Source organism: Suricata suricatta, chromosome 11 (assembly GCF_006229205.1).
Source record: "Suricata suricatta isolate VVHF042 chromosome 11, meerkat_22Aug2017_6uvM2_HiC, whole genome shotgun sequence".
NCBI lineage: Eukaryota > Metazoa > Chordata > Mammalia > Carnivora > Herpestidae > Suricata > Suricata suricatta.
Window position 1 is genome coordinate 42,798,657 of NC_043710.1, and position 16,232 is coordinate 42,814,888.

Here is a 16,232-nt window from a genome sequence, read left to right on the forward strand (position 1 = left end):
TGGGCCTTGAACTCACAATCCTGAGATCAAGAGTTGCATGTTCTACTGACTGAACCAGCCAGGCACCCTTGTTTCATCTTATTTTTTAAAGTCTCTTGAGGGGCACCTGAGTGGCTTAGTTGGCTCAGTGTCCGACTTTGGCTCAGGTCATGATCTCACAGTCTGTGGGTTCAAGCCCCGCGTCGGGTTTTGTGTTGGCAGCTCAGAACCTGGAGCCTGTTTCAGATTCTGTCTCTCTCTGTCTCAAAAATAAACAACACCACCAAAAAATTAAAGTCTCTTGAGGTGTTAAAATGTTCCATCTTAAAAATTTTCACATATACTATGAAAACATACTAAGACAGTCAAAGAAAAGGCAAGTAACAAGGGCCAGCTGAAAGGCTTTGGAAAATTTACTTACAGTTTATATTCTGTAGCTTTAAAAATCTTACGCAAATAGTGTCTGGATTAGGGAGACCCATGTTTGCACACAAAACACTTTTTGCACATAGAGAAGAGTTATAAATTCTGGATACATGAACTCACTCCCACCCCCCACTCCTCTAACACATGTATACCAAAAAAAAAAAAAAAAAAAAAAAAAAGAAGGAAAAAAAAAAAAAAAAAAAGAAAAAAAAAAAAAAGATGAGCTATAGCTATACCTCTCAGGCCGGCTATAAGGATTAATGCTAAATGGTACATGAAAACATCCAGAACAGTGTCTGAGACATAGTACATAATCAAGAAAACTATGATACTGAAATATCACCATCTGAAAAGGCAAGGCCTGCAAGTGAAACCCAGCTTTGCAATTTCTAGTTTTATGATCTTGGGAATTATTCTTCCGAGCTTTTACTTCTCACCTGTGAAAGGCAGATAATATAAAGTTTCCAGCAAAAATTAAATGATATAATCTTCATGAAAAGTTCCTAAATCATTGAATAATGGATATTCAATAAAAGCTCAATATTTCAACAAATATTTAATGAGTACCATGTAGAATCAGCAGGTGATACTAGTATTCAGGTTACTGATAGGGCATGATGTCAGTCTGCAAGGAGCTTAATTATTAATACAAGCAACAATTTTTATGGACCATTTACTATCTGTCAGGAACTCTGATACACGCTTTACATGGCTTATCACTACCTATAGGGTAAGAGCTATTGTTATTTCCATTTACAAATTTGGAAACTTAAGTTTTAAAAAGTTAGATCCAGAGACTTTTTTTTTTTTAAATGTTTATTTATTTTTGAGAGCAAGAGGGTACAAGCAGGGGAGGGACAGAGAGAGAGGAAGACAGAGTATCAGAAGCAGGCTCTGGGCTGACAGCAAGCTTGATGTGGGGCCTGAATGCCTGAACCATGAGATCATGACCTGAGCCAAAGACGGACACTCAGCTGAGCCACCCAGTGCCCCTGAGACTCTTTTCTTAACTAATATATCCTAACTGAAGCTGACAGTGAAGACTCTATTGCCTCTTTCTTTCCATTCCCCTTCCTCTGAAGCTCATTCTAAGTACCACTTTATTCTACTTATAAAACTCAGTCACTTTTTTAAATGTATATTTTATAAGTGGAAATTATGGTACACATAAGCCAATTAAGTATCATAATTATTGAGTTATATCAATTTAAGAAAAATCTGCTCTGTTTATATAAGTCATTTCCCCAAATGGGTCCATATAAAGGAAAACTGTAGAATGTATCAACATATAAAGAAAACTATCTTTTCCTAATATAAAATTCAAATTATACTTTACCATAAGTCAGGACACATTAAAAATAGAAATTTTAGGGCACCTGGGTGGCTCAGTCAGTTAAGCATCCGACTTCAGCTCAGGTCATGATCTTGCAGTTCACAAGTTCAAGCCCTGCATCAGACTCTATGCTGACAGCTCAGAGCCTGGAGCCTGCTTCAAATTCTGTGTCTCCCTCTCTCTCTGCCCTTCCCCCACTAGTACTCGTGCTCACTCGCTCGCTCTCTCTCTCAAAATAAATGTTAAAAAATTATTTTTAAAATAGAAATCTTATGGATAAATTTTTAATTATTTTAAAATCAAGATTTTTCCGAAACTCTTGACTTAAGCTGTACATCAGGTAAGAATTAAGGGAAAAACCAATTATAAATATGTCTGTATTATGATTCACTTTGTGAAAAATAAAAGTCTTGAAAAACATATCAAAATGTTAACAGTAGTCAGTTAACTCTAGGTCGTAGCATACAGATTACTTTTTAAATCCCTATTTAAAAATTTTCCAAACATGTAATTTAAAAAGTGTTTAAGAGAGTATCTTAAGAGAGGAAAAATAATAGTTTCAAAACAAGTATAATAAGACATGTTAATACTTACAAGGAATGTCTCGGTAGCCATTTTCTAATGCACGAAAATAGTTCATGAACTGTAGAGTGGGAATTTTAAATATTTCCAATAAACCAGTGTCTTGAAATAAGGTATACATAACCTAAATGTCAATTAAAATAAAATTCACTTTAAAAATCAGAATTCCTATTTGTATTTGAGTAGAATGTCTTTTTGTGATTTGCATTTGGGGATGTTACCATATGTATGTCTTTAAGTTAATAATTTATTAAAAACTTCCCTACGATAAATTTTCAAAACATTAAAAAGAAAGACAGGACCCTGAAGCCCTTGAAAGCTAAAGAAAAATTACCACATCATGTCCCAGCTTTAAATTTTTCTATTCTTCCCTTTAGCTTTTTTATTTACAATTTATTAAAGGGCATATGAATTCTATTCTATCCTAGTCCTTATTAAGTCCGAACATTTTTGTCCCTAAAGACCTCAAAGGATGAAACTGTATGCCCGCCACATAAACTGTCCTTATGTTTGTACATTTCGTAAATAGGGTACCGGGAAGATAATGAGACGGATAACTGGGGAGGTTAGTCTGATGCTGTTGTATGAACCCCTCAGAGAGAACCCTGAGTCCGGATGGTAAAAAGGAGCTACTTTTCCATGACTGTAGCACGAAACGAACCATCTGGCCTCGGGTAAAGTGTGGGAAGGCAGGTGACAGAAATGAAGCCTAAGTTTCAGTGGTTAGAACTAGCTCACCTTTTATGTGCTTTTCAACCTCAGGGTTCAATATAGAGTAAGTCTTTATTCTGTAGTAAAATTAAACCCCATTAACAAGGAGCAAAAAACTACTTTTCATTTATTTGATTAAAATTTATTTTAATATTTTAAATTTATATTTAAATTTAGTATTTTCAATTACTCAAATAAAATACAAAACACATGTATAACTATGTATATAGGTTTATATTTTTTTCAAGTTTTCTACTGAAAACTTTATTTGTGAAAAAAATAATTGGACAATGTTGAACTTGTGCCTAAATCAAGTGTAAAATGTAAAAATTAAACATTTTTAGATTATGCATTTAATAAAGATTCAAGGGAAAATTAACTTATAATAAAAAGTAGAGATTTTAAGCAAACCTGACTAAGGATCCTTCCTGATTTCTCTCCCATTTTTTCTACAACTTCAAATATTTGAAAATTCCAGTTGCTCATCTTTTCTATTAAGGAATCATAATCTTCTATTAAAATCAGGTCCAGTGATGATTCCTCTTCAATCTGTACAAACAGGGGGTAAAACACAAACCAACTAACCTTACCTTTTAAAAATATTGTTAAATCCACACCCAAATGCAAACACACTTGAAATTGAACATTAAAAAATGGCCAATACTATTTTCTACAGAAGTTATTCTCAAACATGATCTGTACTTCCTATTTCTTCTCTTGGCAAAATGCTATCAGAAGAATGTAAAATGTCTTCTAGGCATAAAAAGACTTATTAATCTTCACCGTACTCTATAAATAAAATATTGTATTTCCAAAACACTATACAAATCTAAAATCCATTATTTATTTTAGAAGTTATACATATCAAAGGGAAATAGGGACTCGGACCCCTATCCGGGCTGGCATTTATGACCAGTTTAACCTCCCAGAAGGAACGCATGGTTTTCCCCTAAAAACCTTAAACTTTTAACTTAAGAACAAAAACCCCCGTGCTGTTGTTAAATAACCAGATTTTGTTAATGCTTTCTGAACACGTTCTTCACACTTTAACATACACAATTCAAGAAAGTATCAGCATAGGAAGTACTACGTCTGCTATAAAACGAAATAAAACATGTTCATTTTAAAACAAATGCACTTTGTTCTGCTAGGATGGTGAATTCAGGAGCACAGCTGACCCGCGAACACAACGAGTGTGAACTACGCAGGCCCACGTACACGTGGACTTTTCGCGGGACAGCGCCGTGAATACAGTGTGTACTCTCGGTACTGTCGGCGCAGTAAACAAAGCGTTTCCGCCTCCTCACCACTTCACTCTAGCTTTACTGTAAGAATACTGGATACAATACATGTAACACACAAAATACGCACGAATTGACATATATACGTGTTTAGGCGATCAGTGAGACTTCTGATCAACCGCAGGTTATTAGTAGTGAAGTTTTGGGGAGTCAAAAGTTACATGTGGACTTCTGACTGCATGGGGGAGGGTCAGCACCCCCTAATACCACCACCGTCCAAGGGTCAACTGCAATTATTTTTAAACCCCTAGGTTTTCTTTAATATGGTATGACGACTTTTCAGCAAAAAATTTTAAAACTACTATTATATTAAAAATCTTGTTCTGGGCAAAAATAATGAAACTAGTACTAAACCAATATTATATTTCACCTTAACATAATCATATGGAAAGTTTATCTTTTACATTTGGTTGCTGTTCATTCTGCGCCTCTTCCGTTAGGTGAGTATCACCTTCCAAAAATAACTGTGTGTAGTCTGCCTTCTCTGTCTCCACTTCCTGGTGCACTTCTGTGAGGCTGAATGATTGCTTTGAGCAAACAGTGTTGTCTTCATCACCTTTCAAGAAATACATATAGTGATCAGAATAAAACTTGCCCTATACCCATAGTTTTATTTAAAATGTATAAAATCATCTATAAAAATTTATAAAAATTATTTATAAAAATATTCATATAAAGTGAACCATACTGGTATTCAATCTAAATTTATAGCACCATTAAGTTGTATCTTGCTGGACCATTTGGCCCAAGTGCCTTGTGATCTGACAACACAGACGTTTCACCTAAAATATCTATTCATGGATGAAAGAAATGGGAATGGTGAGCGGGGGGAGGGATATTTTTTTATCAAAGTGAGAAACAGGAGAAGTCAGTTCTTAGCAATTTGATGTATGCAATTTCCAACATGTGAAACTGTTTGAATTTTGGTTATGAAAACCCTAAATTCATAACTATAAATGAGTGAAATCAAGGCACATCTAAAAACTAAAACATAGCATCATTTGTTTTGAATTATTTCTCTACCAATATGGTTAATAGTATTTTCTCCCCAAATCTCATGGACAAGAGAAGCAGCACTGGCATTCATTCACATATTAAAAAAAAAAAAAGCATACTCATTCTATTTCTAATATTAGAAACAGGAAACTTCTACCAAACCCATCAACAATAGAATAAATACACTGTTGTGTATTCACACAACTGGACGATATGGAGCAAAGGGAATGAACCACAACCACATGTAACAGTATGGATGATTCTTAAACACAAAGGTCTCTTCACGAAAAGTTTAAAAACATATGAAAAATAAGACAAATGTTATCTTTAGAGGGTATTCCTACAAGGGGCTTGAAGGGAAATTTTGAGATGCTGGTAATAGTTTGTTAGTTTATTGTTTGGGGTGATAATACAGGTATACGTTAAGTGTATGAATATTCATTCGGTTATAAAGTTATGATTTGTTTACTTTCCAATATGTAGGGATTTTTTCCTAAGTAAAAGGGTTTTTAAGAGTACTTATTGGAATTGAATTTCAGAAGAACTAGATTCAAATCTTGATTTTTATATTTGATAATGGCAAGCTTTTCCTTCTGTAAACTATGGATAATAATATCTATCTTACTAGAGGCTACATATAATAAATGATCAATGAATATTAGTCAAATCTGAACTTAACACATTGAATATACTACAAAATCATTAATGATCTGCAAATATTATTCTTTGGAAAATATTACTCTTTCCCAATGAAATACATTTAAGAAATGAAATTTAGAATATTCAACTATTCTTGGTAAGTTAAGGCAGCACTACTATAATAATATTCTAAAATTACTATCAATCTAAACTACCATTAGAGGTCTGTTCCTTTAATTTCTAAATAAGATTACATTGAATGGATATACCACATGATATTTATCCACTCACAAGTTAACGGATGTTTGGATCATTCCCAGCTTTGCAGCATCATCAATAATATCATAACACTCACAATCTTGACTTTGAGTGCTCGTATATTTTCTCATGGATAAATTCTTAGCCAAGGCATTATTGGATGACACGGAAAATTTATGTGTAATCTTTAAAGAAACTGTCAAAATGTTTTACAGAGTGGTATATCATTTTCTATTCCCATCAGCAATGCACAAAAATTCCAATTTCTTAGCATCCTTGCCAGCACTTGGTATTATCTGTCTTTTTAATTATACCTATTTTAGTTTGAGTGTAGTGGTATCTCAATGTAGTATTAATTTGCATTTCCTTAGTGACTGATGTTCATCATCTTTTCATGTGTTCATTACCCATTTATCTATATCCTTCACCAAATGACTCAGACCAAAATATCTGACATCTCTAGTCCATTTTTTGAGTTGACATCTTAATATTGAATTATAAATGTTCTTTATGTATTATGGATATAAGACCTTTATCTGATAATCTCCAAATATTTTCTCTCATTCTGTGGTTCGTTTTTTCATTTTCATTTTCATTTATTGTTGTCTTTTGAAGTGCAAAAGACTTTTAATTTTGCTCAAACTCAACTTGTCATTTTTTTCTTTTGTGGATTGTGCTTTTGGTTATTGTATCTAAGAATGCTTTACTCAACTCAAGGTCACAAAGATTATATCCAGTACTTTCTTCTACAAATTTCAAGGTTTTAACTCTTACACTTAGGCCTATGATCTATTTTGAGTTACTTTCTGTGTATATAATAAGGTAAGGGCTCAAATTCTTTCTTTAACAAATGGATATCCAATTGCCTTGGCCCCATTTGGTGAAAAAACTATGCTTTTTCTTTTGAATTGTCTTGGCTTCTATATCAAAATCAACTGACCATAAATGCAAGAATCTATTTTTGGACTTGCAGTTCTACCACTGATCTATAGGCTCATCTTTTGACACCTCACTGTTTTAATTTAAATGGCTTTATGATAAGTGATGAAATCAGGGAGCATCAGTCCTCCAAATTTTTCTTTTTCCAAATCATTTTGGCTATTGTTGGTCACTGTATTTCCATGCAAAATTTATGACTAGCTTATCAATTTCTACAAAAAAAGTTTGCTGGAATTTGTTAAATATTGCATTTATAGATCAATTTGGGAGAATAGCCCTATTGACAATACTGGGTTTTCCAATCTTTAAATATAAAAGCCCTCTCAATGTATTTATATATATTTTTTCTTTTGAGAGAACACACATGCACCAGCAGGGTAAGGACACAAGGAGAGAGAGAATCCTAACCAGGTTTCATGCCCAGTGCAGAGCCTGATAAGGGGCTCGATCTCACCACTGTGAAATCATGACCTAAGTCGAAATCAAGAGCTGGACATTTAACTGACTGAGCCACCCAGGCACCCCATAGATTGTTTCTAATTTTTATCAACAATGTTTTATAGTTTTCAGTTTATAAATCTCTCCCTTTTGTTAAATTTATTCTAACTACTTTGTTTTTTGTTTTTTAATGTTCATTTATTTTTGAGAAACAGAGAGACAGATTGTGAGCAGGGGAAGGTCAGAGGAGACACGGAATCTGAAACAGGCTCTAGGCCCCGCGTTGTCAATACAGAGCCCAACATGGGGCTCGAACCCACAAACCATAAGATCATGACCTGAGCTGAAGTCAGCCGCTTAACTGACTGAGCTACCCAGGCACCCTTACTTTGTTTTTTTTGATACTATTACAAATGGAAATGTTTTCCTAATTTCATTAAAAAAAATTTTTTTTATGTCTTTATTTTGAGAGAGAGAATGAACAGGGGAGGGGCAGAGAGAGAGACACACACAGAATCTGAAGCAGGCTCCAGGCTCTGAGCTGTCAGCACAGAGCCCGACGCAGGGCTCGAACCCACAAACTGCGAGATCATGACCTGAGCTAAAGTCGGACATTCAATTGACTGAGCCACACAGGTGCCCCCAGAAATACAATTTTGTACATCACTGATAATGTATCTTATCTCTGCTAAACTGATTTATTGGTTTGTGTGTATGTGTGTATCTTTGGGATTTGCTATAAAAGATTATATGATCTGTGAGACAGTTCTATTTCTTTATTTCTATTCAGGACGCCCTTATTTCTTTTCCTTTCAATTTTCCTGGCTAGAACCATTGTACCATGTTGAATAGAAACGCTGAAAGCAAAACACTTACTCTTGATCTTAGAGAGAAAACATCAGTTTTTTCCATTAAGGATAATGTTTAGGTGTGTTTTTCAAAGATGCCCTTTATCAGGTTGAAGAACTTCCCTGCTGTAACTAGTTTGAGTGTTTTTATCATGAAAGAGTGTTAGACTTTATCACATTTTCTGCACATATTTGATTTATCATGTGTTTTTCTCCCCCTATATTCTATTAATGTGCTATATATATTACACTGATTTTCAACTCTTGCATTCCTGGGATAAATACCAGTTGGTCATAGTGTAACCATCTCATAGTTGCTGGATTCACTTTGCAATTATTTTGTTAAGAGTTTTTTGTGTGTGATGCCTTTGTCTGGTTATGACATCAGGATAATACTAGACCTACAGAATGAGTTGGGAAGTTTTCCCTCCTATTCTACTTTTTGGAAGAGTTTGTGAAGGATTGTTCCTGTGTGTGTGTGTGTGTTAAACAATCTAAGAACCAAAAATTACTAAATTATACACTTTAGTTTTTTGTTATTTATATTTGAGAGAGAGAGAGAGAGAGAGAGAGAGAGAGAGAGAGAGAGGGAGGGCGGGCGGGCACACATACAAGCAGCAAGGGGCAGAAAGAGAGGAAGACATAGAATCTGAGGCAGGCTCCAGGTTCAGAGCAGTCAGCACAGACCCTGGCACAGGGCTCGAATACACAAACCGCGAGATTATGACCTCAACCAAAGTCAGACACTTAACCAACTGGGCCACCCAGGAGACCCTAGACTGTACACTTTAAAAGGGTGTAGTTTAAAGTATAGAAGAGGATCAGTATGAGCCTGTAATCCCTGAGGGGGCCTATTGCTGATTTACTTTTATTCTTAGGATGCAGTGCTGCAGAGTTTTCTTTTATTTTTTTTTAATTTTTTTTAATGTTTTAATTTATTTTTGATACAGAGAGAGACAGAGCATAGAGGGGGAGGGGCAGAGAGAGAAGGAGACACAGAACTGGAAGCAGGCTCCAGGCTCTGAGCTAGCTGTCAGCACAGAGCCTGACGCGGGGCTCGAACCCACGAGCGCGAGATCTGACCTGAGCTGAAGTCGGAGGCTTAACCGACTGAGCCACCCAGGCGCCCCAGAGTTTTCTAAGTTATCCCTACCATGATAAGCCTCCACCTCCAATATCTGGCTCTCTGGTCCCATGGAGGCACCAAAAGAACTGCTCATTCTACTTGTCACTGGCTCCTCTGGAAAGAGCAAACACCCTTCTCATAGTCCAAAACTCCAGACTCACATTGTGAGTTTCTATCCTCCTCTAGGTCTTGTACTGGTAATTCTGAGGGGCTTGTTAGTTTTCAATGGCTTTAAGCACATTTTTGTTGTTAATAATTTGTCCAGCTTTTCTAGCTACTTTCAGGAAAAATGATGGTCTGAATTACCCAGTTAACTATTACTGTATGCTTGAGTCATCAATATTTTTTTAAATTATTTTTGAGAGAGAGAAGAGACAGAGCAATGAGCAGGGAAGGGGCAGAGAGAGAGGAAGACACAGAATCTGAAGCAGGTTCCAGGCTCCTAGTTGTCAGCATGGAGCCTGATGTGGGGCTTGAACTCACAAACCGTGAGATCATGACCTGAGCCGACATTGGACACTCAACTGACTGAGCCACCCAGGAGCCCCAAGTCATCAATATGTTAAAGTTATAAAACCACCATAATTTTATCACCAACAGTATTTCTTATTGGAGGATATAACATGTTTCAGAATGATAAAACACACTAAATTTTAAAACAACTCTTCTCTATGCCATAAAAAAATGTATACAAACTCTTTTGGGTTTAGAATTCAACATTAACATAATTAATTTCATTATTTATGAACCCTAGCCATAAACTGAAAACACTACATTCATTTGCACAGCACATTTCAGTCTTTTTTTTTTTTTTTTAAAGATTTTAAGTAATCTCTACACTCAATGTGGGGCTCAAACTCAAAAACCCTGAGACCAAGAGTCGCATGCCCTTCTGACTGAGCCAGGCACATACCCAGCACAGTTTAGTCTCCAAAACACTTTTACCATCTGTTATTTATAATGTCTTCATAGTAACTCCTCTACTTATCTTCTAAGTAGATAAAAATGTTACACTCTTCATTTTAAAGATGGATAAACTGAAGTTAAACTCACTCATTTATTCATTTCTAAAACAATGTAAGAAACTGTTCTGAAATTCAGACATACAGGACCTTTGCAATCTCACCTGACTTTCCACTGTAGCTGTCTATACCAGACTCAGATTCGGATGCTGAAGCATATTTCAATATTTGATGTCCACAGCTTAAAGAATAAAATAGATAAATATACATTTATAAATGAGGCAAAACTTTTTACCTAAATATAATTTTAAAATCTGCTTAGCTTTTAACCAAGAACCCACTGCAAAATATCATACAAGTCCAATCTCTCAATAAACTTGATAGGCTTTATCCTGGAAATCATTTTCTGTCCCTGAAGAAACTAATATATTTTGAAAGTCACCACTGAGGTCTGAGGTAAACACTTATCACTGAGAAAAACAGAGCGGAAATGAAAACAAACACCACATGAACTAGGTACTAAGGTAGTATATACTAAAATAATTCTCATAATTTACTGGTATCTTGAGATGGATAGAATACTACTAATCTAGCACTTTAGATAGAAATCACTTAATTGGAAAATGAATAATAGCACTAAAGTGAGAAAAAGTTTATCAAAAAGAAAAACTACCTGATAAAGAAGATGCTGTCTTAATTCATCAACTAGTTATAACATAAAACTAGAAAACTAGTGCTACTTTGTTAAAATAACCTATATTTTGAAACAGAAATAATAAACAATTAGGAAACTTACCAGTTACATAAACTGCTATCAGAATTTCTAAGATGCTGATAAAAATCTGGTGAATTTGGTGCATTACCCAGAGATCTGTGTAAAGTAACATTTGGCTTAGTAAAAAAACTGGAAGTGTCAGGAAATTCTATAGGTGACCGATTAACTGGAGAGCCAGCAGAGACAGGTCCATGGCCGGGAGAATTCACAGGACTCAGGCTGGGTAAAGCACCTTGAAAATTCAAGAGAAGAAAGAGATCAATAAATATGTATATATGTGTTTGTGTTTCCCGACTACGCATAAAGAGCATTTTCTTTCTTTAAAGAAAGCAAAGTATTTACAATTAAACAATAAACCGGATTTTCACATGGAGCTATCTTCAAGACATTCTAGGCATTTAAGCAGAATATAGACCATGTTTGCCATCATGAATGAGTGTGAAATAAACACCTTGTGGCAGGATGGCACAGATATTGAGCGTGTAACTAAGATGTACACAGTATGTGTACAGATTTCCCTAATTCACATTGGTGTTTATCTTTTACATTTTGAATCCCCACCAGCTGGGTTATCCACATATCAGCATGGTTACCAACTTTTACTGAAGAATCAAAGTTCTTAACAGCATTACACAAGTTGAGCATTGAGAAAATTATATATATACACAACTGCAGATCTCTTTTAAAAATATGTCCAAATCTTTCCAGCTCATTCATTCGACAAATATTTGAGAGCCTACTATATGGTGGAAGAGGTGTTGGATTTCACAACGGAGAAGTTACCATCCCTGCAATTCTACATACCTAGAGACTAGTGGAGAATACAAACAAGTGCTAAGTGCTAAAATAAGAAGAAAAAAAGAGAATGTCAGAAATTCATCTCTACTGCTACTGATCTGCTCCAAAAACCTTCACTGAGTGTCCTGAACTAAGGTGAAATGGGTTTATCTGGAGAGAGGTAAGGGAGATTTAAAACTTTATTTGGAAATAAAGATCGAAGTAAAGTGTGAATCAGAGATCAAAGCACGTAACAGTTATTCACAACCTATGACAGTTTTGGCAACAGCGGTATAAACACTTGCAGATGTGTGTGATGGCTAATTTTATGTGTCAGCTTGGCTTGGCAATGGTGTCCAACTGTGTGGTCAAGCGCCAAGCTAGTTGTCGCTGTGAAAGTATTCTTCAGAGGTGACTAACATTTAAATCAGTAGACAGAGTAAAGCAGATCACCCTCCCTAATGTGTGTGGGCTTCAACCAATTGGTTGAAGGCCTTAAAAGAAAAGACTGATGTCCTCCATAGAGGAAGGAATTTTGCCTCAAGACTGCCTTCGGATTCAGGACTGCAGTATCAACTCCTGCCAGAATTTCTAGCTGGACAGCCTGTCCTGTAAATCTCAAACCTGCCACCCCTTACTGTCTTGCAAGCCAATTCCTTAAAATAAACCCATCTCTCTCTCTCAATACATACACACATATCCCGTTAGTTCTGTTTCTCTGGAGAACCCTAATACAATGTGTTATTTAACCTTAATAACCTTATGAGTTAAGTAGTATTTTCATCTTCACACATTGGTGGCGGTGGGGACTCCAAAAAAATCAAAAAGAAAATTGATTTAGTTAACACAGTTAACACTGTGAGATCAGACTCTCTTTCTAGGGCTGCCACTCCTGCCCCATCAGACTCATTTCTTTAGAGGCTCCTATAATTTCTTACAATGTTAGGGCTGAATGGGATTTTGCTTTTTAATCTGGTCAATTTAATGTCTCAGAAAAGGACACTGAGGACAAGATGTGTCTTGCCTGTCATAATCATTAGTTACTAGCTGGAAAAAGAGGTTCCAATTTTTAGCCTTCTTTTCTCTAATTGTACTACGGAGTGTCCAAAAATCCTGACAAGTGGGCTAAGAAAACTAAAGGGTACATAATCTTAGGGTAGAAATTGGATATAATAGACAAACCCAGAAACCCTTAAAAATGCTTTCTACAATACAGATTTTTAATTTAAACTTTTTATTGTGAAATAGAACACACATATAGAAAAATTAAAACGGGAAAGCTTATCACTCAAGCTAAGATGTAAAACATGACCAGAGATCAGACACCCTGTCTTCGAACTCCCCTGCCTCTCTTTAAAGGAAATCATTATTTTGACTTTGCTGGTATTGTGTTTCTTCCCTTTCTTTATATTTATACCATGTATGTACGCATTTGTAACAATGTGGATTAGTTTTGCCCTCTTTTTAACTTTGTAAACCAAATTAGACAACAAATATAAATACCTCTATGCCTTGCTTACATTTTAAAATAATATTTCCAGGCAGTTGCAGGTGATTGTGGTTCTTTGATCTTCAATGTCATATAAAACTGTATGCATGAATATAAAACAATTTTATTTCTCTATTAAATAACTGAATGGCCAAATTGTCTTCCAAAGTGGCTGTAGCATTTCACTTTCCCATCAGTGTATCAGAGTTTCCATTTCTGAACATTTTTACCACTTGTTCTTGTCTGTGTTTGTAATTACAGACATCACAGTGGGTATGGAGTCACAGGTCATTCTGATTTTGATTTGCACTTTCCCTAATGATTAATATTGAATATCTCTTCTTGTGGTCTAGATATATCTCCTCTGGAGAAACATCTATTCAGATTTTTTTGCCCATTTTAAAATAAGGTCACTTATCTTTTTATTATTGAGTTACAGACATCTTTGTCTATTCTGGATAAAAGACAAGTATCAAATATATGATTTGCAAATATTTTCACCCATCCTGTGTCTTTTCACTTTCATTAGGTCTCTGTACAAATGTTTTCAATTTTGATGAATTCTAATTATCAGGTTTTTTCATTCATCAACTGTGCTTTTGGTGTCATACCTTAGAATGCTGTATTCAACACCCAAAGTCACAAAATTTTGTTTACTTCCACTAGTTTTAGGCTTTCACGCCTACAGTTGAATCTATGATGCATTTTGTGTTAATTTTTGGGTATGACAAAAGGTAGAACTCTAAATTTTCTTGTTCCTGTGTATATCCAGGATTTGCTAAAAACACAATTTCTTCCCCATTGAATCACCTTGGCACCCTCATTGAAAATCAGTTGACCATGTAAGGATTTCTTTCTAAACTCTCAATTCTATCCTACTGAGTTAGAATATCCTTATGCCAATGCCAGTCTTGATTACTACAGCTTGGTAGAAAGTTTCAAAATTTGACAGTGTGAGTCCTCCAATTTCTTCTTTTATATTAAAAATTATTTTAGCTATTCTGTGTCCCTTGAATTCCCATATGAATTTTATGATCAGCTTGTCAATTTCTGCAAAGAAACTAGCTCAGATCTTGATGGCATGAAATCTAGAACAATTTGGAGAGAATTGCCATCTTAACATTATTACGTTTTCTGATCCATGAACACAGGGTATTTTTGTATTTAGACTTTAATTTCTTTCAACAGTGTTTTATAGTTTTCAGTGTACAGGTCTTACACTCTTTTGTTAAATTTATTGTATTTTATTCTTTTTAATGATAACTGTACATAGAATTATTTTCTTTATTTCAGTTTGATTGAGAAGTGGCAATTATAACTATTAAAATCATTTTATATTTTTATTTTACAATCTCTAGTTCTTTATATTTTCCCTTTGTTGAGATACTGTTGTCATACTCAAATACTCTTGATATGGTTTCTGCTAGTACTTTAAATGTATTTATAATAAGAGATTATTGTCATAGTCTGTTAAGTCCAAACTCCAAGCCCTGTCAGGGAAATTTTCTGTTGGCTGTTTTGCCTTGTATGCATGGCAAAAATTCATTTCTTTAGATAATATATTTTAATAATTCTTATATCAGCTCCCTCCCAGTCCCAAGATTTGTTATGTTGTTAATTTATGTTGGGTTTTTTGGTTTCTGATTGTTGAACAACTTTCCTAAACTAATTATGCAAATTCTGTTTTCTCTGAGGTGTGTAGCCATTGAGTTCTTTGCTGATTTTTTTTTCCCCTTTAAGTTCTTGATTATATTTTAAGCTTGACTTCCTGTAAGTCACCAATGGGTCAGTATAATATTGAGGTCAGTCAATGATGCATCAGAGCATTTCTTTAAATGTTTTTGGGAAACCAATTTGAAAATAAACTATTTAAAAGAAATTTAAAAAAATAAAAATAAATAAAATAAATATTTTGCCTATATGTCATCTGTAGGAGGGATCATTTGAAAAGATACACCTTCAAACTTCAGGTTACAAAACCACCTTGGATTCCACATGTCACTTGTGAGAGCCTAGTGGTATCGGGATTTCCTTTTAAATTCTCAGGCAGCTCATTTGCCACAACTGAAATCACAGCCTTAGGTGGTCACAATGTTGGCTGGCATAGGGTTTGTTTTTTAGAGAGCTGAGCTCCAAGTTAATTCAAATACCCATAACACTTTGGGAACAGAGATTTTCCAAGGAGTCTTTAAGTTTGGACAAAGTATTTACTGTCCTCAGATCTCTCTGATGGCTGTAATAGCAATAGTGCCACTGAAGGAGAAAGCTGGGAAGGGACAGCCCCCAAATAAAATGCCACAGAAACCATGTTCTTACCAAGGTTCAATAGTCTGTCTTGTACAGAGGACTTCCAGTTTTTCCTCAGGCTTGTGTTAATTGCCAGAGTTCTGAAATGGCTGTTTCATTTTTTTTTAATGTTTATTCATTTTTGAGAGACAGAGAGTGCAGGTGGGGTAGATGCAGAGCAAGAGGGGAACAGAGGATCCAAAGGGGGCTCTGCGCCAACAGCACGGAGCCCAATGAGGGGCTCAGACTCAAGAACCATGAGACCATGACCTGAGCCGAAGTTGTATGCTTAAATGACAGAGCCACCCAGGTACCTGCGTTTCACTTTTCTTGCCCCTATTTTTGTTGTTTTAGCAGGAGAGTCGGT

The 16,232-nt window shown here is 35.3% G+C and overlaps 1 protein-coding gene across 1 annotated transcript in view; it reads right to left on the minus strand.

Moving 5' to 3' along the window:
* Nucleotides 1-16,232, minus strand: part of PDE3B (phosphodiesterase 3B) — a 161,063-nt gene that overhangs the window by 25,644 nt on the left and 119,187 nt on the right. Inside the window, exons 7-11 of the mRNA XM_029915561.1 lie at nucleotides 11,335-11,545; nucleotides 10,703-10,779; nucleotides 4,737-4,888; nucleotides 3,443-3,580; nucleotides 2,333-2,444 (exon numbers count right to left, since the gene is read on the minus strand). Of these exons, the coding sequence (XP_029771421.1) occupies nucleotides 2,333-2,444; nucleotides 3,443-3,580; nucleotides 4,737-4,888; nucleotides 10,703-10,779; nucleotides 11,335-11,545 (690 nt within the window). The remainder of the gene's footprint in view (nucleotides 1-2,332; nucleotides 2,445-3,442; nucleotides 3,581-4,736; nucleotides 4,889-10,702; nucleotides 10,780-11,334; nucleotides 11,546-16,232) is intronic.